Source organism: Lipotes vexillifer, unplaced genomic scaffold (assembly GCF_000442215.2).
Source record: "Lipotes vexillifer unplaced genomic scaffold, Lipotes_vexillifer_v1.1 scaffold1121, whole genome shotgun sequence".
NCBI lineage: Eukaryota > Metazoa > Chordata > Mammalia > Artiodactyla > Lipotidae > Lipotes > Lipotes vexillifer.
Window position 1 is genome coordinate 86,421 of NW_006783032.1, and position 26,119 is coordinate 112,539.

A 26,119-nucleotide genomic window follows, 5' to 3' on the forward strand; every position below is an offset into this window, starting at 1 on the left:
GTAAATCTTAGCCATGAGTGCAATTACATTCTTAGTCAGATGGGGCATTCTAGTGAATCATAAAACTTGGGGATGGCCTTGAGTATGCCCAATACAGGGGCTCACCTTCATAGCTACCCTAAATTCAGTGCTTCAACCAACCAACATCTCGATGTCCTTTCATTCCCATGTCATTCTCTTCTTAATAACATCCAGAGCCATTCTTACATTTTGCAGCATTCTTCTCCTTTGGGCTTTGCTCAGTGATTTCTTCTGTTAACTCAACACCTCCTGTCTTCCACATTTCAGGGATCCCTCAAATTTTCTGGTCCATCGAGGCCACTTGTTGTTCTGCAACAATGATTTGGATATTTTTAAATAAACATCTCTATCATTTCTAAAGATTTGGGATGTGGTAGACTGTCAAGCACATTTTATCAGTTTATATTCCAATCTCCTGGTCCCCCTTTTTCTTTTCTTTTCTTTTTTTTTTTTTTTTTTTTTTTTTTTTTTTTTTGTTTTTGGCCATGCTGCGTGGCTTGCGGGATCTTAGTTCCTTGACCAGGGATTGAAAACCCTAGCCACTCCAGTGAAAGTGCTCAGTCCTAACCACTGGGCTGCCAGGGAATTCTACCCCCATTTTTTAATCGAGTAAAATAGAAAGAAAAAATATTTCATTAGGACTGTCAACCTGTATTTGCTTTTTGTTTGCTTTCAATTCAACTTAGCAATTATTTATTTAGGAATTAGTGCCAAGAAAAGCCAATGTATACAAAATATATATACAGATATGTGTATATATACATATATATATTTATATCTGTTATACATTTTATGTATGCTTTATTGTGACTTTTTTGTTTAAGTATTTAATTACTACATAACTTTTTTAACACTAAAAACTGTAGTGTCAAAAAATTGGGATATAGGGAAATAAGCATAAAATAAAATAAGCTTAAAAGAAAGGTCAGTTGTAGGTAAAAGGAGACCTGTTTATTGGAGATTAAAATGTGAAATTATAATTATCATAGAAATATAAGCAACTGAAAATTCAACGGAATTTAACACACATAATGAATGTCAATTCTATCAGTAGGTGCTGTAGGTGATTTTAAGACATCAACCAATTTGTCTTTACAAATAAGTTCTGATCTAATAGAGTATTACAATTTACCCCCAAAGTCAAGCACTTGTGATAGGTTATTATGAAAAAAAAAACTATGAAAATAACACCTTATTAAATAAAAGCTATCAAAAATACTTCAGTTAATTAACTGATTATGGACTCCAGATCAGGACTGCCCAGGTTGGAATCCAGCTTCTACCACTTACCAACTGTGCAACAGTGGGCAAGTAGCTTAACCTCTCTTAGCCTCAGTTTCCTCATCTGTAAAACTGACATAATGATTGCACTTAACTCATAGAGTTGTTATGACAATTGAATGTGTTAATATAAGTAAAGTGCTTGATATAGTGCCTGGGACATATAATGTATATTAAGTTTCAGTTATTATGATTATGATTATCATTTCATACTGGCTAAGAAATCAAAAAACACAGGTAGTAGTCCCATTACATTCATTTACGTTTGAGTAATGAGTATTTTGACTCATCTGAGCCTTTAGGCAAGTCACTCATCAACATTCCTGGGCCTCCATTTCCTCCCCTATGAATTTAAGAAGTAAATTTTACAACCTCAAAGATTCTACCTGGTTCTGAAATTCCAAATTTATTAAAGAATTTTTTAAAATTTAGAAACACCTATACTGTCCTCTCATTCTACTCTGTACACTTGAGCCCAAAACTGAGTCCCTCTGGAATACATTGTTTATATCACTCATTCAACATTTACTATTTTTCTACATGTGAATGTATGTTCTTCATGCCTCTCCTCCCAGGACAGACATTGATGACTTTAGAGACAAAGGGCTATTCTTTCCTCTTTGCACATAATAAATATTGATTCTTCATTCCATTGTAATGCATGTATTGAATAAGTGCCAAGAACTGTTCTAGCTAGGCAGTGAGAAAAAAAGTAAATAATATCTCATTCATGATCTCAAAGAATTCATTAGACCAACCAATGAAATGTAATTACAGTATGGTGTGATAAATGGAATAATATAGGATGGAGTGATCAAACATGCTTGAATGGCTCACAGAAAAATAATTTTTAGAAGAAACGTGAACTGGATCTTAAAAGATAAATAGCAATTCCCCAGATGGAACTAAAAATGAAACAAAACAGTCCCCTCGTTATAACATATCTCATGCATATATGATGGAGCTATTTTATCAAGTTTTGATTTATTGTACTGAAGCTGGCAAGGCTTCGGTTTCTCTGAAGCAAGTGGACATTAATTATCTGAAGTAGAGATCTGTCTTCAGATATCTTTCTCTTCCCCACCATGACCAATTCATCACCAAATCCTGTGTATATTACCTCCCACTTTTTTCTTGAATCTGTTCATTTTTCTACATCTGAACTAACTCCGCCCTAGTTCAAGACATTATCCCCTAACACCTAGGCCATTACAATAGTCTCCTAGCCAGTTTTCCTATATTTACTATTGCCCTCTTACTATAAATTCATCAAACTACAGCTAAAATGATTATTAAAAAATAATCCTGGCCCTTTCCCATACTGAATAATTCAGACCAAAGCCATTAGGTGGGTTTGGCACGAGTTAGAGCCCAACCAAGGTGAGGAGAGTGTCCATACTGGGTGAAGGAAAAGAGATGAGGGAGCAAGTGAGTGCATATTGCAACCATTTCTGGGTGTCCCTGTGGGAGTGCAGCCTGGGATAGGTTGGAACCTGCATGAAGTGAGTGGAGCATTTGCTCAGGAGAGTGACCCAGTATAAAATGTGAGAAACCAAGTGGGATGAAGAGGGCAACTGCACAGGGGAAGGGCTAGCATCAGCAATGGGAGATTGGTCACATAGGGGGAATTGAACATTGTACCAAGGATAATGGGAATCAGTTTTCTCATTTTCAGGGAAAGGAGGAAAATAGAATGAACGAAATGAAATGGCATCATATTGGAATTGGAGGTACTGGTGGGACCTCATAGTTTTATATATATGTAAATGTGAACATGTGTATGTGTGTAAGTGTGTGTATGTGTGTGTGTATCTATACATATATGTATTCCCAACCTCTGTCCACTGGTAAGAATTGGGAGTAACAGCATCCCAAAAGCATGGAGCATGGTTAACACCAAGATCTTTCTATCTAAATACCATTCTCTGAAAGAATCAGGACTTCTTATAGAAATGGCTGGTATCAGGGCTGAGGCAAGAAAAGTGCTGGATGAGTGTAGAATGTCTTACTGTGCTCTAAAAGAAACATATTCAAAAAATGATGGGGATTGTCAAAGAAACATGAAAGTCAGCTTGAAAGAATTCCAAATAGTCAAATCTAGAACAACTTGGGCATCTCAATAAGTGATAATAATGGATTTTAACCCTTTAAACAAAATAGGAATCCATGAATCCATAATAACATAAATTAACGAATAAATTGAAAGTTTGAGGAGCAACAGGATATTCATAGGGTTTTGAAGTATCTCCCCACAAAGCACTTCTTAATTACAAAGAGAAAAAATGTAACTTTACAGTGGAAAGGCCTCACAGACACCTCTTTAATCAAACGATCCAATTTAACACTACCAATAATGGGACAAATCAAGATTTGGGACCACATTATAACATGCAATGAAAACAACATAATGTCACTTCTACTAGATTCCCGACAAAGATGCATAACCTAAATCTGATCATGAGGAAATATTAGACAAACCAAAAAAGGGAGACATCTATAAAATAACTGGCCTGTACTCTTTACAAGTATCAAGATATTGAAAGTCAAGGAAAAACGGAAGAACTGTTTCTAACTGAAGGAGCTAAGGAGTTATGACAACTAAATGAAACACGTTGTTAGCTGGATCCTACAAGGACATAATTGGGACAAATTGCAACGCCTACAAGGGATATGAGGATTAGATAGTAGATTAGATGATAATAATGTATCAGTGTTAATTCTCTGATGAGTGTGTTGTGGGTATATAGGAGAATGCCTTTGTTTGTAAAAAATACACACCGCAGTTTTGGGAAATAATGGGAAAACATGTCAGCAACTTACTCTCAAATGGTTGAGGAAAACAAAGAAACTTTAAAATTTTTTGTAACATTGAGATTGTTCCCAAATTTTTTTTTTTTTGCGGTACGCGGGCCTCTCACTGCTGCAGTCTCTCCCGCTGCGGAGCACAGGCTCCGGACGCGCAAGCCCAGCGGCCATGGCTCACGGGCCCAGCCGCTCCGCAGCACGTGGGATCCTCCCGGACTGGGGCACGAACCCACGTCCCCTGCATCGGCAGGCGGACCCCCAACCACTGTGCCACCAGGGAAGCCCCCAAATTTTTTAAAGTAAAATCATAACAATAACAATGTTGATGATTATGATATTCCACTGTCTAAAACTGGCTGTGACTTTTTATTGCTCTTAGGAAAAAAGACAAGAATCCCTAAAATGAACTATAAGACTTTGCATGATCTTGTCCCTGTGTATTTTACCAGGGTCATCCTGCTGACTCTCTCTCCTTTAGGCTCACTGCATTCTGTTCTTTTTGATCCTCAATCAACCCATGGACTTTTGAAGTACAGAGACCATGCACTTGCTCTTCCCTCTGCCTAAAACATTCTCTAATTCCTTGCCCGTATACATTAAATTTCTTTTTTATTTTATTTCATTTATTTTGGTAATACCTTTTCAAACACTTTGCTCCCCAAAGGTCAGTTCTCCGTTATTTACTCTCACAGCACTATATATTTTTCCTTCATAATTATAGATTTGCTTGAATAAAAGATTAATGCGTCCTCCTACTTCTTTGGGGCAGAGTTATAACTTTGCTCACCACTTTACCCCAAGGACCTAGCCCAGAGGACAATAAACAATGTTAATGAATAAATGAACTGTTTATGATCAATCCATTCACTCGGGCCCTTGACTCTCTCCTACATCTGCAGCCTCCCTCTCTTTTTTGGCTCCTAACCAGATTTTTTTTTTTTTTTTTTTTTTTTTTTTTGCGGTACGCGGGCCTCTCACTGCTGTGGCCTCTCCCACTGTGGAGCACAGGCTCCGGACGCACAGGCCCAGCGGCCATGGCTCACGGGCCCAGCCGCTCCGCGGCACGAACCCATGTCCCCTGCAATGGAAGGCAGACTCTCAACCACTGCGCCACCAGGGAAGCCCACAAAACAGCTTTTAAACTTGTTCAAGTCTTTTCAAGCCTAAAGCATTTCCTCTCTTGAATCCACATCCTCCTTGAATTGCAATAAGTTTACCTGCCTCTCTCTTCGTCCAAACTTTCAGTAGATTCCCATTGACTTACAATTTCCATTTCCTCAGTTCCCATCCAATCTCCAGTCCACTGCAATCTGGCTTCCACCCTTACCACCCAGTAAAATTGTGCTTTCTGTGATGGCTATAACCTAACTGGCAGACCCAATTAACAAGTTTTAGTCAGTATCTTACCTGAATCATTCTCATTAACTTCCTTCATGTTCAGTTGTTTTTGAATATATCTACTCATCTCATTTTTGACCCCTTGATGAGCTCTTCTTTTTCAGATCACTTCTCAAATTAATTTGTTTTATTCAAAAAAAATGTATTTAGTACCTACCATATGCCAGGAAGAACTGGCATAACTGACAGCAACTAAAACAAAAACTCCTGTCTTCGTGGAGCTTACATTCTTTTTTTTTTTTTGCAGTACGCGGGTCTCTCACTGTTGTGGCCTCTCCCGTTGTGGAGCACAGGCTCCGGACGCGCAGGCTCAGCGGCCATGGCCCACGGGGCCAGCTGCTCCGCGACATGTGGGATCTTCCCGGACCGGGGCACGAACCCGCGTCCCCTGCATCGGCAGGTGGACTCCCAACCACCGCGCCACCAGGGAAGCCCACATTCTTTTTATTAAAATTAAGGTAGAATTCACTGGCAGCATTATATTAGTTTCAGGTGTACAACATAATGATTTGATATTTCTATATATTGTGAAATGATTGCCACAATAAGAATTTTACAGAATTTTATTCTTGTGTTAAGAACTTTTAAGATCTACTCTTGTAGTAATCAAATACCCAATACAGTATTATTCACTATAGTCACCCTGCTGTACATTACGTCTTCAGGACTTATTTATTTTATAACCGGAGGTTTGCACCTTTTGACTCCTTCCCGCATTTCACCAATCCTCCTACCCCCAGCCTCAGGCAACCACCAGTCTGTTCTCTGTATCTATGCAGAGCTTGGTTTTTTGTTTTGGTGTTGTTTTTTAGAATGCACATATAAATGAGATGATACAGTATTTGTCTTTCTCTGCCAACTTATTACTCTTAGCATAATGCCCTCAAAGACCATTCATGTTGTCTCAAATGGCAATATTTCATTCTTTTTTATGGCTGAATAATATTCCACTATATATACATATTTTTCTTATCTATTCATCCTTCAATGGACATTTAGGCTCTTTCCATATCTTAGCTATTGTAAATAATGTTGCAGTGAACATATTGATGCATATGTCATTTCTAATTAGTGTTTTCATCTTATTTTGATAAATACCCAGAAGCAGAATTGCTGGATCGCATGGTAGTTCTATTTTTAGCTTTTTGAGGAACCTCGGTACTGGTTTCTATAGTGGCTATACCAATCTAGATTCCCACAAACAGTGCACAAGGGTTCCTTTTTCTCCATGTCCACTCCAGCATTTGTTATCTCTTATCTTTATAACCATAGTCATTCTAACAGGTGTGAGGTGTTATCTCATTGTGGTTTTGATTTGCATTTCCCTGATGGTTATGTAATAGGGAAGAACCGTTGTATTCTATTACAAGTTAATCACTAAAGGGATGTTGCCTATAATCTTAAATTACACATAATGCCCATCTCTGGGAACCCTGCCTCCCAGGTAATGAGCATTAAGGTAAAATACCTTTGTAGAGCTCACAGGAAACATCCTGACCAGGTCCACCTGTGAATGACTGCAAGGAAGAAATTAACACATCCCTTCTGGAGGTTGACCAGAACCAGGAAATGTTTGACTTTACTCCCTCCCCTTTTAGTATAAAAGAAGGCTGAATTCTAACTCAGGCAAGATGGTTTTTTGAGACACAAGTCTGCCATGTTCTTGGTCTGCTGGCTTTCTGAATAAAGTTGCTCTTCCTTGCCCCCAAAACTGATCTCTTGATTTATTGGCCTGTCATGCAGGGAGCAGTATGACCCTGCTGTGTATCTTTATTTGGACATAATCTAGGGAACTTGAAATAGATATATCCAAATCAGAATCCTTTATCTTCTCCCTAAACAGATCTTCATTCCGTGAGTGATACTCAGCCACCTAAACCAGAAGTTAACCCTAGATCCTTTCTCTCTTTTATCTCCCACAACCAACTAATCACCATTTCTTGCCAAATTTACTCTTTCTGTAACATTCTCCTAACTGCTCTCCCTTTCTCCAGTCATGGTCCCTTTGTATTCACGCTCCAATAGCTACCAGAATGATCTAAAATACAATCTCAGTCCCTTACTTAAAAGCTTTAAGCTTTGATTACCTAAAAGGTAGTCTATGTCTTCATCATGGCATAAAACCCACTGTAATCTTGGCCCCTGCTTCATTTTCCAGTTTTCTTTTTTGCTCTTCAATTTACTCTAAAGATTTTCGTGGCTCACAGGGTGACATAATGATTAACATTACAGTCTCTGGAGCCAGGCTGCTCAGGTGTGAATCTCAGCTCTATCATATATTTACCTTGGTTTCCTCAACTGTGAAATGGATATATGAATAGTCCCTGTCATATAAGATTACTTGGAGGACTGAATTACATGTGTGCTTAGACCAGTTCCTGGCACTTATTAGCTACTATTACATTAGGTTGCTTCTAATATTTCTGCCTTTGCTCTGACTACTTTCTTTTCTTTAGGGCAATATATTAGTTTAGCTATGGATCCTACATGGTCATCATTTTTTAACAAGCTGACATTTGATTTACTACACATGAAATTGTTACCAATTACAACTTATATTAGGGTTGATGTCATAAGCCAGCATCCTCATCAGGATGTTTTCTTTTGATGGTTGCAAATGCAGCTACTTCCATCGTTCTAGTTACATTTCTGCAGATCAAAAATGCAGTTTCTAGTTACATCATTTAGATGTAAATGTGGGAGAGAGGAGTATGGATAACTCCCCAGTTTCCAGCTTGGATGACTAGGAAGTCAGGCAATACTGTAGAATGCTCAAAGATTTGTCACCCACACACTCATAAATATTTTTATTTCTTCCAAATTTCCTACTGCCTCTTCAGCCCTCTAGACCGACACTGCTATCAATGTCACTTAAGTTAAATTCCCCTTTTTGCCCCACCCACCCAACGACCAGAAAAATCCTCTACAGCTGTGCCTTTCCCTTTAAGAAGAACAGGGTCACAGGGAAATTGCACGCCTAAACCCGCCCTCCGGGGGAGGGGGGGGAAATTGGTCCCGTCACCACAGCAACGGGAGCAGAAGGGGGCGGACTTTGTCGTCCAGCTTCCTGTCCGCGGCGTGGGCCAGCCGCGATGGTACGGCGGCGCGGGTTTTGTGGGTACTGCGTGTTCTTCAGCTCCAGGTTGGAGCCGGAGCCGGAGCCGGACCCGGATTCCGCGCAAACGGCCACGTCAACCTAAACCTACACCGCCCTCCCCACCCCGCTGCGCCCGCAGATCCTGAGGCGAGTCCTCCCAAGCAGCCTCCTCCACGCCTTTCCCACAATGCACCGCGCCAGGCCCCGCCTCGCCTCGCCTAGGAGACGGCTGCGCGAGGAGGCGAGCCGAACCGACCGCGCTTGTAGCTGCTGGTGCGGGTGGCTGCTCCTACCACATCTCGGGCGCTGCGGACCAGCGGTCAGAAGTGCGTGCTTCCTTACCGCACGCACAGCTTGTGTTTGGCCTAGTGGGGTCCGCCGCTGGGTACTGAGGATGGGGAAGTAGCTGCAGGAGACGACCTCGCAGCACCGAGGTGGGCATGGGCGGGGAACTGGGTTCTGCTGGAGCTGGCGACGGCCTGGGCCCTCCGGGAAGGGAGGGGCTAAATGCTTCTGCACCGGAATCTCCTCTCCTTTTCGCTCTTGAGGCTGGTTTATTGTGTTCTCGCTTCCAGTCTTCTTCCTCCCTTCTACCTACACCGCCATTCCTCCGCCCAGCAATTCCCCGCTTTTTGCTCCAATTTCTCACTTTACCCTCAGTTATCCAGGTTCCTTTCTCCCTAATCCAACCTGAGATTTCACACACCAGCAACACTTGACAGTCTCTTTCACCCAGTGTCTCCATCTTTCCCCCCTCCCTGCAACCCATCCTGGAGTGGTGGCAGCGAGGAGTTAGTGTTGCATTTACCTGCAGCTTCCACCTGTCCCCGCAGCTCGGCGCACAGCCTCAGGCACGCCCACGCTGTCTGAGAACCACCGCTAGGCAGGGAACAAACATCGCTTGTCTAAAAGTGGTGTTTGAGGATATATTCTCTACTTTATTCTAAACATTGTTTTTTAGTCTGGATGTTTATTAATCTCCATCACTCTATTTTACAAAGGGTTTTCTGGTGGCGTGAAAAGGATTAGAAATGAACCAAAACCATTCACAGGTAAGGAAGAAAAAATTTTAAATAGGCATTTAGGATTAAATGAAGAAAGGAGGAACTGAGGATGCTAGGAAGGTTAGATTTTTTCGAAACATTATGACATGTTTGGAACTATTGATAAAGTATACAAGTTTACATGTGATCTGATTTTATTTTTACCCTACACAGGTGAGCACGTCTAAATAACTGATTCCTTTTCTCCTTTTGTTTCTTTTTCTATTTTTATTAACGCCAAATGTAAACTTTGCGATAAAATTACTGTTAACTTGCAGTTATTAGTCTTCTAGTTTATAAAATAGTAACTACTTAGGTATAACGTAAGCACCTTCTGAGAAAATTCAGGGGAAAAAACGTCCGACTATGTAAGTTGTTACAGCGATATAAATTCACTGCTATTCTTGGACGGTTTATATGAAAAATACAGACCCTTTGGAAGGATCTGTTGCTTCTTTCTAGTACCCCCAAAGGATATTTCCTACAAGTGAAATTTGATTGAAATGAAAACTGAATAGCCTTAAAGGGGTGAAGAAATAACCATAAAGGAAGCACATCAAAAGAGGCAAGCTTAAGCTGGGTAGAAGATGGAAGGAAATAGCTCTCCCCCCACTCTCCCCCCTCGTGTTCTGGTGCTGATAGAGCAAGTTGTTGCACTTGTTCGTAAAGAGTTCTAGGTAGCTGCAACCTCACTAGCTACCTTTTACCTTTATCTGCTACCTTGAGTGATCTCACGAATCTGGCTACCTAGATAACGGAAGCAGGGCCCCCAAAGAACAGAGCCTGAGGCACTCACCAGGATTTGTCATTTACTGGAGATTTTATTACTGGCCATGTTATTTAGTAAGTAGCGTTATTGATGTGTTTGGTTTTTTTATTAACGTATTTCAACTACCCTGATTTTCTCTCTTTAGATTAACATTTTGGGAAAAAATTCATGATACCTGTTTCACCTTTGGAGTAATGTGGACAGAAGTTCTCAGATTTGCATATTACATCAACCGGAACCAGTGGCATTATCTTAATGTTCACTTGAGTCAGAACTTGTACAAGAAAAACAATGGGAGTCTGGTTAAATAAAGATGACTATCTCAGAGACTTGAAAAGGGTCATGCTCTGTTTTCTAATAGTGTATATGGCCATTTTAGTGGGTACAGATCAGGATTTTTACAGTTTACTTGGTGTATCCAAAACTGCAAGCAGTAGAGAAATAAGACAGGCTTTCAAGAAATTGGCATTGAAGCTACATCCTGATAAAAACCCGGTAGGTAAAAATTTCTTTTTGAACATATCTAATTAATGTGTTTTAGTAAGTTTTGGTATGTATTTAAATTATTTTAAAAATTATTTTAAATAAGTGCTCAAAATGCTTAAGAACAATCACATGTCAAAAATCATAATTCAACTTCTGTACTAAAAACAGAAGCAAAATGTTCTAAGTTCAGGATAGTGTAAAGGAATGTCAGTACGAAAAACACAGTTCTCTCTTAATTTGAAAACTAATTTCCAACAGTTACATTACAGATGTTAATCACAAAGCAGTAGATTTCCTAGTAAAGTAGTTTAAAATCAAGTATTTTAGTACAGTAACAGAAAAATTATTTCCTTAGAACTTAGAGGGTATGTCTTGCTGAAAATGGCAGTAATAGCTAATAATAGTATGCTTCAACTTTAACTATTTTCTCCCATGTGCAAGTCTAAGAACAGAGTTAGAAAATATTATAAATTAAAACTTGGGAGCAGCCAAATCCAGTTAATTCCAAACATAAATATTTGATTATGTATCCTATGATGTAATCCTTCAAAACTGTATTAGTTTTAATTCTTAAGGTATTTTTATAATTTATCTCATTCATTTTTTTCTTAATGAGATTTGATACTCATCAAGGAGAAAAATTTAATTATATCTAGATAGAATTTTTTTTTACTGTTAATTTCAGTAACTGCAGTTTTGTTTTTTTTGTTTTACTATTTTTATTTATTTTTTATGTTTTGTTTTTGGCCTCACCACGGATTCAGTCCCTGACCAGGGATTGAACCCCGGCCACTGCAATGAAAGCCTAGAATCCTAACCATTAGGCCACCAGGGAAGTCCCTAGATAAAATTTTAAATAGGATTATTTTATTTTGATTACATAAAGCTGAGCAATAGAATCAGTATTTCTCTAAAACTCTTATTAATTGGTAATCTTTTCTTGAGATCTACATTGTATTGTGTTTAGGGTTTTCATTTTTTCAGATTTTTCTTTAAAATTTCAGAATGTTATTTCTTTTAAGTTTCTACATGAAAGATGGTAGACCACTTACAACGAAGTATTTAGATGAAAACATTCTTCAGAAAACAATTCTGTGAAACAGTAACAAATGAAATGTATTAATCCACTTTTGAGTTGTTACTCTGATTTTAGTCCTTTTGTCATTATCTGATAGATTGGAGTACATAACTTTTTTTTACTTAAAGTACTGAGTTTTGCCTCAAATAGAAAACTAACCTACAAATTTCTTTGTGGTTGTTTTAAGGGTAACACATAATATTTACAATATTAAGTGTTTCCAAGGGTTCATTAGTCAGTTTTTTCTGTTGCATCTCTTAGAATTAGTGACTTATACTTGATGACCACCTCTATCAACCTTTTGAAGCGTCAGTTCTCATTTCTATTACTTTCGTATTTTTAAGATCGGAGTTCTTTAGAAATACTTTTTGACTTTTTTATTTCAGAGCATGAGCACCCATTTCATATAGTACTACTCTCCTCCTTATCTTGGTATCTGTTCACACAGAAATCTCAGGATTAAGTTAAATCGATTGTGTATCGGAAACAAATATTATATCTAATATTTTTTAATAGAATAACCCAGATGCACATAGTGATTTTTTGAAAATAAACAGAGCATATGAAGTACTCAAAGATGAAGATCTGCGGAAAAAGTATGACAAATATGGAGAAAAGGGACTTGCAGATAATCAAGGAGGCCAGTATGAAAGCTGGAATTATTATCGTTATGATTTTGGTAAGATGATATGATATTCCTTATGAAATTATTGTTTATTCGAGTAAATTTAGAAAATTTTGTTTCACCACTTAGCTTATGTATAAACTATTATGTAGTTAGCATGTGTCCCCTTGACCTTTTTTAAAATTTATTTTATTTTATTAATTTTATTTTTGGCTGCGTTGGGTCTTTGTTGCTGCACACGGGCTTTTCTCTGGTTGCGGCGAGTGGGGGCTACTCTTCGTTATGGTGTGCAGGCTTCTCATTGTGGTGGGAGCATGGGCTCTAGGCGCGCAGGCTTCAGTAGTTGTGGCTCGCAGGCTCAGTAGTTCTGGCACACGGGCTTAGTTGTTCCGCAGCGTGTGGGATCTTCCCGGACCAGGGCTCGAACCTATGTCTCCTGCATGGGCAGGCAGATTTTTAACCACTGAGCCACCAGGGAAGCCCCCCATTGACCTTTTTAATATAACATGAGACTGGCATTCAAAAGGAAAGTCAAGTAGTATGTAGATATCTGTATAAATATGAAGGTGTTTTGGTCATAATCTTGCTAAATACTTTTGAAATAAGGATTGCTATTTAATTTTTTAAAATATTTGTATTAGAAGTTAAATATTGAAGCCTTTCAGTATTTTTAGAGCATCACATTTTCCAAGGAAGACTGAAATTTCCTTTAATAGTGGTCACTTCAGTAGAAATGCCATTCTTCTTAAGTAGTAATGATTAATAATGGTTGGAGGTATTGACAGGAATGAGAAATGAGAGAAAAGCAGAGAGAGTAAACAAGTTAAAGAGATTGAGGGAGGGGGGAAGTAAATACAGGTGTCAAACAGAGAGGAAGCATTCCGATACCCAGTAGTTCTCTTGTGATTGTTTTAAGGGTAACACATAATATTTACAATCTCTCTTAATTAGCCTCAAATGCAGGCAGAGAACTGAAGTATGCTTTTATCTTAGACTAAATAAAATATTTACACTTTGTATCTGGAGTATTTGTTTCTCAAGACTGACTTTTCAAAATAGTATTTTCAGGTATAATCACTATAGCTTAATAGTCTATAACAGGTGTCAGCAATCTATATTTCACAGACTAAGTCCAGCCTGCCACCTGCTTTTGTAAATAAAGTTTTATTTATACAGTTTTGTTCATTTATCTACATATTATTCTTCACATTTCAGGGGCAGAGTTGAATAGCTGTGACAGAAACCATATGTCCCACAAAATCTAAAATATTTACTAACCCCTGGTATATATCCATCACTAATATTTAGATAATTTATGTAGTAATGAGAAACTTTCTCACATTGGTGTTAATTATTATTATAAATAAAATTTATATTTACTTAAGTTTGCTTCTACCTCTTCAAGTATTCTAATTATATAAGACTTTTAGCAATACAAAATATTTTTAAACAATAACACATTAAAAAAAAACATGCAGTCTGAAAGTGAATGAGGTCTGTAATCTAGTTAACAGTAATGTACTAGTGCCAATTTCCTGGTTTGGATATTGTACTAAAATTACATAGTATGTCACCATTAGGGGAAGCTGGATGAAAGATAAGTAGGACTCTGAACTGTTTTTACAATTTCCTGCAAGTCTATAATTATTTCAAAATAAAAACTTTTTTTAAAAAACGTATAACAGAAATTTTCTGTGGAGATGACATTGTGTGAATATTGGGAATCCCCGCCCCCTGCCACACACAGACACACACACCCCATGACAGTCCATATCAGGAAACTGATGTCATTTGATACTCTTTAAATGTATCACCAATGGTATTATTAGTCTCTGCTTTTCTCTTAGTGTGTTGCATATTCTTCCACTTGGAGATTTAGTATAGCAATCTGATTTTTGATGATTAAAACAAAAATAAGTAACATCTTTTATGTGGTAATTTATTTTTATAATGAAGTTTTAACTATAATTTTATGTGCTTTTCAAAATAGGTATTTATGACGATGATCCTGAAATCATAACATTGGATAGAAGAGAATTCGGTAAGTTTGTGGGTATATGATTTTCTAAAGCTAGTTCAAGACCAATCTCCTAACTAAAATGCTCAAGAACAAATGAATTTAGAAATTTTTAAAATTTTAGCAAGGTAATATGGTATATACTGTATTTTAAATAATGTTCTATAACCATAGTTGAGGTTTTCGCATAGTTTCTTTTATTGTCATCATCAACTCTTCTTTCCATTATGTCAGTGAACTTTTATGACATTCTGTGTATTAGCAACAATAATTATTCCTCTCATTTGGCAGTTGAAATGAAACCTTAGAAGTGCTAGCAACATCCTCAACATTCTGTACGTGTGTGTTTGTATATAATTGACACATTTGAAATAATGAACCAATATTCTTTTTTCTATATTTTTTCACATTATTAAAAAGTGTTTATATTTAAGAGTAGTTATGTAAAAAAAAAAAAGCCTAATACAAAATTGTATAGGCAGTATAAAACAAATCATACAAAAGGTATACACATATATGCATAGAGGATAAAAGCTGGATGAGAACAAAATAAAAATATTAGCACTGATAAAAAAGTTTTTAGCAGAATGTGGGGCAGTGTACTATTTTTTAAAAAATAATATGTATGCAGTGAAATGCATAAGTGTATATACTAAATAAAAGAAGTAAAAATAACACATAGCCCCCATATCAGTTCAGGATAGGTTTGTATGCCAGGTGAGCTTCCTGCAAACTTGCAGAAATACTTCTGGTTTTAGAACTTTTATATTTCAGGGTTTTGAATAAGTATGTGGTTATTTTTGGAAGCAGATTTAATTTGATCTGTGATTTGTGTGAAAATGGATATAAAAATATACTTCTGCACTTTGCATTGCATTGTAGAAAACCTAAAAGATTCTTACATTTTCAAATTTGTACACTTGTAATAAAATATTCTTTTCTACTTCAAACCAATATATTTTACCTCAAATCATATTTCAGTTTTATTTTGCTGTGTTACAGTCTCATTTAATTTAGAAAACTAAAATAGCATACTAGCTGCAAAATAAATTTATATAATTTCTCATGTTATCATCATAAACAATGTGTTGCAGTCACTTGTTTCTGTACAGTTCCTTCTAAGGAAGAATTGCATCGGATTCTTACTTTGTATATCATGTTGGCGAGTTCAGGCCTACAAGGTAGCTGTTCAGTACATTATTTTGTTAAAAGTCTTGTAGTGAACACTTGAACAAGCTCTAAGGAAAATGAGTGTCTTCTCTACAGAGGAGATGGAGGATAATTTGATTCATTTGTATTGTTGGTAGACAGAACTGACACCCATGTCACAAACTTGCAGAATCATAACTTTTTGGACTGTAGTTATATGAACCTATTGATTTTTCTGTGGTTATTGTCTCTCATCTGCGAGTCAGTCAATAAGTATTTTGTGGTCCTGTGGGGCAGAAAACTTTGAAATTAGACATAGAATTAGAGAAACTGAAAAAATCCTGCAAGCTGACTAATCCATGAATCCACCCAGAATGAAAGACTTTCCTGATGGTTGTATTGCACATGGGTTCAAACTTTTTCAAATTTGTCATTATAGAGAAAAGGTTAAGAACTGCTAATAATTTATATGGAACTCCAAATAGTAGTTAAGAATTAATTAACAGTCACAAAACCTTAGAGACAGTTTTTCAGAAATAATTAACTGACATTGATAGGTTTGGTGCAAAGTTGCCACTATTCAGTCTGAACTCTAATACTACCCTGTGTATTACTAGGCTAAGACAAGCTGATCCTTAACTTTTAGCTGAAGAAGCCTAGGGAGGACGATAAATAAGGATGGATAGTTGTATCAACTTGTGCCTATGTAAATATCACATTAGCATACTTGGTTGTGGGTCTCTTTCCAATACCAATAGTTTCTGTTGGTTTGGGTCACTTAATCTGGTCTTTTGTGTAACTAATTATATAAACAATTATGGAGTTATTTTTAAGTTATGTATGTTCTCTTGCTCCAGAGAGAAGTTATATTTTCCTCTGACTAGGGTCACTAACAATCTCAGATCAGCTTTATCCAAACAGAGACTGAAATGATTCAAAAGCTGAGCTTTGTACTTGTACAGGACTGGTCTCCTTCCAGTTCATCTTTATTTACAGGACCCTTCTCTACGTGTGCCCTGAACTCCATCTTTGTCCCTCTAGTCTCATGAATCTATTGAAAGTTCTGCTCAGTTTCTTACCTATCAACTACCTCCTGGCAAACATTGCCCCCCCTGATTTCTACCTCCTCCCATTCCTGGGCCCTGTAATTCTTCTCTGCATTGGTAACTCTTTGATGCTTTCAACAAAAGTCTTTTGTATTTTGTCCAGTTCTGAAGTTGTAGTGGAAGAGTTAATCCAAATTACATAGTTCACTTTTATCAGGAGTGGAACTCTGAAGTGTTCAACTATAGTACAGAAGAAAAAATGTGACTAATAAACTTCAGTTTGAAGTTCTTATCCTTCCCATTAAACATGATGCATATTATCTTTTCATATGTCACAGAAAAGTATTACGCAGTTATTAAAACAAGTTCTAGATAGTATCTGCAAAAGCAAAGAACATCTTGCACTTAACAGTAGTCATTTTGAGTAGTACCCACACAATACATTCTCCTTTTGAAGACAAGCTCAAGAAATTAAAGAGGAAATCAAAGCACTTCTGCCTCTTTTTACATTTTTCTAGGCTAACAGAAGCTATTAGCTATAATCACATAAATATTAACAGACACTAGCTATAGTTGTATAGTTTAGAAGCTGAAAATCACATTTTGAAATATACTTGTTCTATTCTGAGTTATTGGGTTATGCAAAAACACCCCATTGAGCTTTGATAATACAGTATTAAAAATATTTTTAATAATAGTGGGAACTGGTCAAATAAGTTAGAAGTAGTCTATGAAAACAAAGTACCAAGATGGGAGACATTTTTTTTCCCACTTTAAATAAGGTTTTGTGTCAAATTAAATGCCATTATTTTTTTCCCTTCCAGTTTTATTGAGATATAACTGACATACAGCACTGTATAAGTTTAAGGTGTACAGCATGATTTGACATACATCCGTCGTGAAATGGTGATCAAAATAAGTTTAGTAAATATTCATTATCTTATACAGATACAAAATTAAAGAAATAGGAAAAAATGTTTTCTTGTAGTGGAACTCTCAGGATTTGCTCTTAACAACTTTTATATATGATATACAGCATTGTTGATTATATTTATGATGTTGTACATTCCATCCCTAGTACTTATTTGTCTCGTAACTAGAAGTTTGTACCTTTTGACCACCTTCATCCAACTCTCCTTCCCCCCGACCCCCGCCTCAGGTAACCATAAACCTGATCTCTTTTTCTGTGAGTTTGTTTCTGAAGTGTAATGACATACAACACTGTGTTAGTTCCTGTTACACAACATAGTGACTTGCTGTTTCTGTACATTACAAAGTGATCACTGCAGTAAGTCTGATTATGATATGTCACCATACAAAGATATTACATAGTCGTTGACTACTCCACACACTGTACGTAGCAGTCTCTGTGTGTGTGCTTATTAACTAATTTTAACAGCCCTGCATTTTTACTCCCTCCTCCACCACATTTACTGACTTTGACGTCATATTTTATATCTTTTTGTTTTATATATTCCTTAATTATTTATCGAGTATATATTTTACTACTTGTCTTTTAACCTTTCTACTAGCTTTATACATGGCTGATTTACTACCTTTATTGTATATTTGACTTTAACAATGAGATTTTTTTTCTTCCATAATTTTCATTTTTCTAGTTGTGGCCTTTTCTTTTTCACTTAGGTAAGTCCCTATAACATTTCTTGTGAAGCTGGTTTCATGGTGATGACCTTTTAGCTTTTGCTTCTCTGTAAAACTTTTGATCTGTCCTTCGAGTCGTTTTTATTTATTTATTTATTTTTTTGGTGGTACGCGGGCCTCTCACTGTTGTGGCCTTTCCCGTTGTGGAGCACGGGCTCCAGACACGCAGGCTCAGCGGCCATGGCTCACAGACCCAGCCGCTCCGTGGCCTGTGGGATCTTCCCGGACCGGGGCACGAACCCGTGTCCCCTGCATTGGCAGGCGGACTTTCAACCACTGCGCCACCAGGAAAGCCCTGTCCTTCAAATCTTAATGAAAGCCTTGCTGGGTAGAGTCTTCCTGGTTATAGGTTTTTCCCTTTCATCACTTTAAATATATTGTTAAGATGTTCAAAGAATTTGGGAGAAGATTGAATGAACAGAGTGAGAAGTTAGAAGTTTTTGAACAAAGAGTTAGAAAATATAAAGAACAACCAAACAGATGAAGAATATGATAACTGAAATGAAAAAATACACTAGAAGGAATCAACAGTAGATTAGACGATGCAGAGGAATGGATCAGCAAGCTGGAAGACAGAGTAGTGGAAATCACTGAAGCTGAACAGGAAAATGAAAAAAGAATATAAAGAAATGAGGACAGTTTAAGAGACCTCTGGGACAACGTCATGTGTACTAACATTTGCATCATAGCGGTCTCAGAGGAAAGGGGCCAGAGAACATATAAGATTTTACCTAAATTCATACCAGTTGATCTAAGTCAGCATGGCAATTATTTTGACAACCTAGATAGAGTGCTCTATTTGTCAGACTTTCTGACCTTTGCCAAAGAACAGCTGATAAAATCCTAATGTATACACTTTGCTTGTAATGTATGATTTAACTGTTTTTCACATAGATCTGTGTGTCTTGTAACTGAAATGTAGGTGAACATTATTGTGCATGTTACTAATTAATCTGAATCAGTTACACATATTTAAAATAGTGTGTGTGTTTTGGTGTCTTGGTATAATTTATTATAACTTATGAAAATATTTTCTTTAAAAATTACTGATAACTGATTTTCATATGGAATTACATGGAGACGCTAACTAAAAGCAAATTTTCTTAACTTTTTTATCTTGACTGTTAGAGCACATCCTTACAATGATACAGTTTTTAAATGAATAAATTTTGTTTATATCAGGTCTTCTCATAGATTAGATTATAACATATAATGTATTGTTGAATAGATATTATGTAGTGTTCAGATCTATTAGCAAATATGTATTCATGTTTTGAATTGTTAAAAACTTTGATCTAATATTTCAAATAACACAATTTTCCAAGGAAAATGTCTTATTAAGAACAAAGATTAGATTTAATCCCCACAGTCCTTACTGTGTCGTGTAGTTCTCTTCATTCTTTCAGAATCTGGAGTAGCTGTCAGAATTGATTGACTGTGTGCCTAACCAGTGCTGCAGATAGTAGAAGAGCTTAAATCTCAGTCTCTCGCACTGTTTCTCTTCATTTCTCTCAACCACACAGACTGTCATGAGGTTTGGCTCTTGCTTCCTTTTGTTGCTTCCTTTCTTTTTACAGCTTCTTGGTGACATTGATCATGCAGTTCAAGGTTGCTTCTTATTCAAGTAGGGCTTGGAAGAGTCAAAAAAAAAAAGGTATTGTTAGTTTGACAGTTGAAATAGTACGTTTTTTTCTTACAGAAAATATTATACAGAAAATGATAAAGGCAGTGTGAGAAATATATGTTTTTTTTTCATTCTGATCTCAAGGAAAATTTTTAACTAAAATAGGTACAAACCTTTAGTAAATTGGTTGTTTTGGTTGTTCTAAGTTGTTTTGGTTTTATGTACTTTCAGATGCTGCTGTTAATTCTGGAGAACTGTGGTTTGTGAACTTTTACTCCCCAGGGTGTTCACACTGCCATGATTTAGCTCCCACAGTACGTATTTTTTACATCCTGATTTAAAGTTTTACTATTCACAACTGATCTGTTATTTGAGTGTTTCTTTAAATTTGAGTGTTATTTGAGTGTTTTTTCTATTAGTAGTAACTATAACAGAAATGACTATAATATTTTTTCATGTGTATATGGTTTTATTTCCTGAGCATAATCTCCTTTAAGAAAGTACAGCTTGGGGACTTCCCTGGTGGTGCGGTGGTTAAGAATCCGCCTGCCAATGCAGGGGACACAGGTTCAAGCCCTGGCCCAGGAAGATCCCACATGCCACGGAAAAACTAAACCCACGGAACAACTAAACCCGTATGCCACAACTACTGAGCCTGTGCTCTAGAGCACGGGAGCCACAACTACTGAAGCCTGTGTGCCTAGAGCCTGTGCTCTGCAACAAGAGAAGCCATTGCGATGAGAAGCCTGCGCACCACAACAAAGTGTAGCCCCCTCTCTCTGCAGCTAGAGAAAGCCTGCACGCAGCAACAAAGATGCAGTGCAGCCAAAAAGAAATAATTAATTAATTAAAAAAAAGAGGAAAGTACAGCTTGAAGAATGTTCAGGGAAAGATAAATGATCTTATCAGAAGAAACTTTTTTTTTCCTCATAGTGGAGAGACTTTGCTAAAGAAGTAGATGGATTGCTTCGAATTGGAGCTGTTAACTGTGGCGATGATAGAATGCTTTGCCGAATGAAAGGAGTGAACAGTTATCCCAGCCTCTTCATTTTTAGGTCTGGAATGGTAAGAGATAAAATTGGCATTTTTTTTTTTTTAATTGGTAGGACATTATAACAAGGGGAATACTAGATAAAACACTATGTGAATTTGTAGAATCTTTTGATTTTTAAGTCTTATTTTAGATGCCATCTAACTATAGTCATAGTAAACATTTTTTATTATACTGTGAATACTTTTAGATGCCATTAGTTTGTCTTTGTTCTATTTCAAAATTAAATGTTTGCCAATTTCAGTTTCCATCTTAAAGAACATAATGTTAACCAGTATGCATGTTGTACTTTATAATTTACAAAGTATTTTACAGGTGTTTTCTCTCATTGAATGTAAAGTTCTGACTTCCCTTCCTCTCCCCAGTGTTGTGATAAAAGTGAAACTAAAAACATTATAAATATTATTATTCAAATGTCTGACATGGAATGTGTGCAGTCAAGATTCTTAGCATGTCAGTTAGAAATACACTGTACTATTGAGAGACAGCTTCCTTATTCAGAATAATGGAGAATCAAGGTATTTGGTATGAGTTTTAAAAAGAAAAAGTAAAAGACATTTCTCTTTTTATAAATAAAAAAATAGGCTGCAGTGAAATACCATGGTGACAGATCAAAGGAAAGTTTAGTGAATTTCGCCATGCAGCATGTTAGAAGCACAGTGACAGAATTATGGACAGGTAATTTTGTTTTCATAATTTGCTTGATTTTCAAGGATACTTTGAATTGGTATTTTAAGTTTTTCAGTGGCAATGTTCTGGTCATGATACTGAAATTTTAAAATATCTTTTCCATGCTTCTTAGAAGGGAATTGTGTCATTTGTTCTGAGCCCTACTAAATAGTAGGCATTTAATAAATTAACTATATTTAGACATAAGCTAAAACAATTTTGATGTAGGACATGGGTATGAAGTGGGGCTAGGTGAAAAGGCAACTTTGAAAGTGCAACTAAATATTTAGTAAACCAAGTGTTTTATTGCTTTCATAAGTATACTACATCAGGCAGTAAATTCATGCCTGTATTCAGTTTAATTTTGAAGTTTAAAAACTCTTCTAATCTTAGGTTTTGAATTCATCAAGTGACTTTAGTAATTATCTGTACTACCCATGAAATGATAGTATTTACTTCTAAAGGGATGCCCATATCAGTCATTGAATACAGTTATGTCTCCGAAACTATGTTAAATACCAGGGCTGTAGTAATAAACTATGTAATCCCTACCTTCCAGGTCCCCGTTAGTAAACCATTAAAATGCAGTGTAGTAACCATTATGATAGAGGTAAGCTTAGGGAAGCATGAAGGATATGAAAGAACTCGGGTGGGAAAAGGAGGAAGGGTTAGGAAATTCTTCTTGAACGAGGTCAGATATAACCTGTCTTGAAAGTGAAGAAGAAGCCTTAAAAGGTCACTGTATTTGGGAAACTGGCAGTATTTCATGAATCTAACAAAAAGATGGGTAATGGGTAGAGTGGCTTGGGGAAGATGGGTAATGGGTAGAGTGGCTTGGGGAAGAATATGACAAAGCTCAGATCACAAGGGGCCTTACTTGCCCATTTGTTTCTTAATGAAATAATGAATTTAGATTTTATGTGATTAAAAAAATAAATAGTTGAAGGAATTTGATATGCTCAAGAGGATTTTTAGGAATCCTGAAAACTACTCAGAGTGGATTGGAAATGGGTGACATTAGAAGGGAAAACCCATTTAGAAAACGGTTTCCATTATGGAGTAATAAATGATCAGAAATGTTCTTTATTTTCTCTTAAGGAAATTTTGTTAACTCCATACAAACTGCGTTTGCTGCTGGTATTGGCTGGCTGATCACTTTTTGTTCCAAAGGAAGAGGTAATATTTGTTATTTTGTTATTATGAAGAGACCATGACATTTGATTTTTAGGTGACAATCTTTTTTTTTCCCTGGGTTTATTGAGATATAATTGACATAGAACATTCTATAACTTAAAGGTGTACAATTTGTTGATTTGCAACACTTACATGTTGCAAAATGATGACCACCACCATGACATTATCTAACACCTCCATCCTGTCACCTATTTATCATTTCTTTCTTGGGGTGAGAACATTTAAGATCTACTCTTTCAGCAGCTTTCAAGTATTTTATACAGTATTGTTAGCTACAATACTGTAGAATATTGTACAGTAGATCCCCAGAAGTTATTAATCTTGTAACTGGAAGTATGTACCCTTAGATTAAGTGAAAGTCTTAAGTATGCTTCTATAATTGATTATTTTCAAAATACAGTTTGTACCCAGTTATAATTTTTTTATATAATGAATATTTCTTTTTGATTATTTTACACATAGGTTATAAAATTAATTTCCTTTTTTTTGAAGTTGAAGTATATATTTACAATATTGTGTTAGTTTCAGGTGTACAGCATAGTGATTCAGTTTGGTTTTTTTGTGGAATATATTCCAATAATGGAATATATTCCATTATAGGTTATTACAAGATGTTGGGTATAATTCCCTGTACTATACAGTAAATCCTTGTTTCTTATCTATTTCATGTAAAGTAGCTTGTTTCTGTTAATCCCACACTGTTAATTTGTCCTTTCCTCCCTCTCTCTCCCCTTTGGTAACCATAAATTTGTTTCCTGTGTCCGTAAGTGTGTTTCTGTTTTGTATTAAATAGATTGAGTTGTATTATTTTTTAGATTCCACATATAAATAATATCATATATTTGTCTTTCTCTGTCTGACTTACTTCACAAAGTATAATATTCTCTGGGTCCATCCATGTTGCTGCAAATGTCAATATTTCATTCTTTTTATGGCTGAGTAATATTCCATTGTATCCATACCACATCTTAAGCCAGTTGTCTGTTGATGGGCACTTGGGTTGTTTCCATGTCTTGGCTATTGTAAATAGTGCTGCTATGAACATTGGTGTGCATGTATCTTTTCAAATTACAGTTTTTGTCTTTTCCAGATACATACCCAGGAGTGGAATTTCTGGATCCTATGATAGCTCTATTTTTAGTTTTTTTTGAGGAGCCACCATACTGTTTTCCATAGTGGCTGTACCAGTTTACATTCCCACCGACTGTGTAGCAGGGTTCCCTTTTCTCCACACCCTTTCCAGCATTTATTTGTAGACTTTTTGATGATAGCCATACTTACTGGTGTGAGATGATACCTCATCATGGTTTTGATTTTCATTTCTTTAATAATTAGCCATGTTGAGCATCTTTCATGTGCCTGTTGGCCATCTGTATGTCTTCTTTGGAGAAATCTCTATTTAGGTCTTCTGCCCTTTTTTTAAAATTCCTTTTTGGCCACGCAACACGGTATGTGGTATCTTACTTCCCCAACCAGGGACTGAACCTTCTTCCCCTGCATTGGAAGCACAGAGTCTTCCCTGGACCACCAGGGAAGTTCCTGCCCATTTTTTGATTGGGTTTTTTTTTAATTTGGTCATATGAGCTATTTACATATTTTGGATATTAACCCCATTTTAGTCACATCATTTGCAGATATTTTCTCCCATTCCTTAAGTTGTCTTTTCATTTTGTTGAAGGTTTCTTTACTGTGCAAAAGCTTGTAAGTTTGATTAGGTCCTATTTGTTTATTTTTGGTTTTTATTGCTTTTGCCTTGGGAGATTGATCTGAGAAAATATTTCTACAAATTATGTCCAAGAATGTTTTGCCTATGTTCTCTCTTAGGAATTTTATAGTGTTGTGTCTTATATTTAGGTCTTTAAATTTTTTTTTTTAATTGATGTATAGTTGATTTACAGTGTTGTGTTAATTACTGCTGTATAGCAAAGGGATTCAGTTATACATATATTTACATTCTTTTTTTTTAATATTCTTTTCCATTATGGTTTATCATAGGATATTGAACATAGTTCAATACTGTGCTATACAGTAGGACCTTGTTGTTTATCCATTCTGTATGTAAAAGCTTACATCTGCTAACCCCAACCTCCTATTCCATTCCCCCCCAACCCCCTCCCCCTTGGCAACCACCAGTCTGTTCTCTATATCTGTGATTCTTTTTCTGTTTCATAGGTTCATTTGTGTTGTATTTTAGATTCCACATATAAGTGATATCACATGGTATTTGTCTTTCTCTTTGACTTACTTCACTTAGTAGACAGTCTCTAGTTGCATCCATGTTGCTGCAAATGGCATTATTTCATTCTTTTTTAAGGCTGAGTAGTATTCCATTGTATATATGTACCACATCTTCTTTATCCATTCATCTGTTGATGGACATTTAGGTTGTTTCCATGTCTTGGCTATTGTGAATAGTGCTGCTGTGAACATAGGGGTGCATGTATCTTTTTGGAATGGAGTTTTGTCTGGATATAAGCCCAGGAGTGGGATTGCTGGATCATATGGTAATTCTGTTTTTAGTTTTTTGAGGAACATCTATTCTGTTCTCTATACTGGCTACACCAACTTACATTCCCACCAACAGTGTTGGAGTGTTCTCTTTTCTCTATACCCTCTCCAGCATTTGCTATTTGTAGACTTTTTAATGATGGCCATTTTGACTGGAGGTGGTACCTCACTGTAGTTGTGATTTGCATTTCCGTAATAATTTGTGATGTTGAGCATCTTTTCATGTGCCTACTGGCCATCTGTATTTATTCTTTGGAGGAATGTCTGTTTACGTCTTCTACCCATTTTTTGATTTGGTTGTTTGGTTTTTTGTTGTTGAGTTGTATAAGCTGTTTGTGTATTTTGGAAATTAAGCCCCTGTTGGTCGCATCATTTAAATATTTTCTATTCGGTAGGTTGTCTTTTTGTTTTTGTTTATGGTTTCCTTTGCTGTGCAAAAGTTTAAGTTTGATTAGGTCCCATTTGTTTATTTTAGTTTTTATTTTTATTGCCTTGGGAGACTGAGCTAAGAAAACGCTGGTATGATTTATGTCAGAAAATGTTTTGCCTATGATTTCTTCTAGGAGTTTTTTCTTTTTTTTTTTTTTTTTTTTTTG

At 36.4% G+C, this 26,119-nt stretch overlaps 1 protein-coding gene across 1 annotated transcript in view; it reads left to right on the forward strand.

Moving 5' to 3' along the window:
• The first annotated feature begins 8,845 nt into the window (after window positions 1–8,845).
• The window catches only part of DNAJC10 (DnaJ heat shock protein family (Hsp40) member C10), a 54,482-nt gene continuing 37,208 nt past the window's right edge, over window positions 8,846–26,119 (forward strand). The window contains exons 1-9 of the mRNA XM_007455573.1: window positions 8,846–9,036; window positions 9,604–9,654; window positions 10,560–10,909; window positions 12,495–12,657; window positions 14,594–14,644; window positions 20,333–20,415; window positions 21,035–21,166; window positions 21,737–21,830; window positions 22,920–22,997. Coding sequence (XP_007455635.1) covers window positions 10,706–10,909; window positions 12,495–12,657; window positions 14,594–14,644; window positions 20,333–20,415; window positions 21,035–21,166; window positions 21,737–21,830; window positions 22,920–22,997 — 805 coding nt within the window. The 5' untranslated portion in view covers window positions 8,846–9,036; window positions 9,604–9,654; window positions 10,560–10,705. The remainder of the gene's footprint in view (window positions 9,037–9,603; window positions 9,655–10,559; window positions 10,910–12,494; window positions 12,658–14,593; window positions 14,645–20,332; window positions 20,416–21,034; window positions 21,167–21,736; window positions 21,831–22,919; window positions 22,998–26,119) is intronic.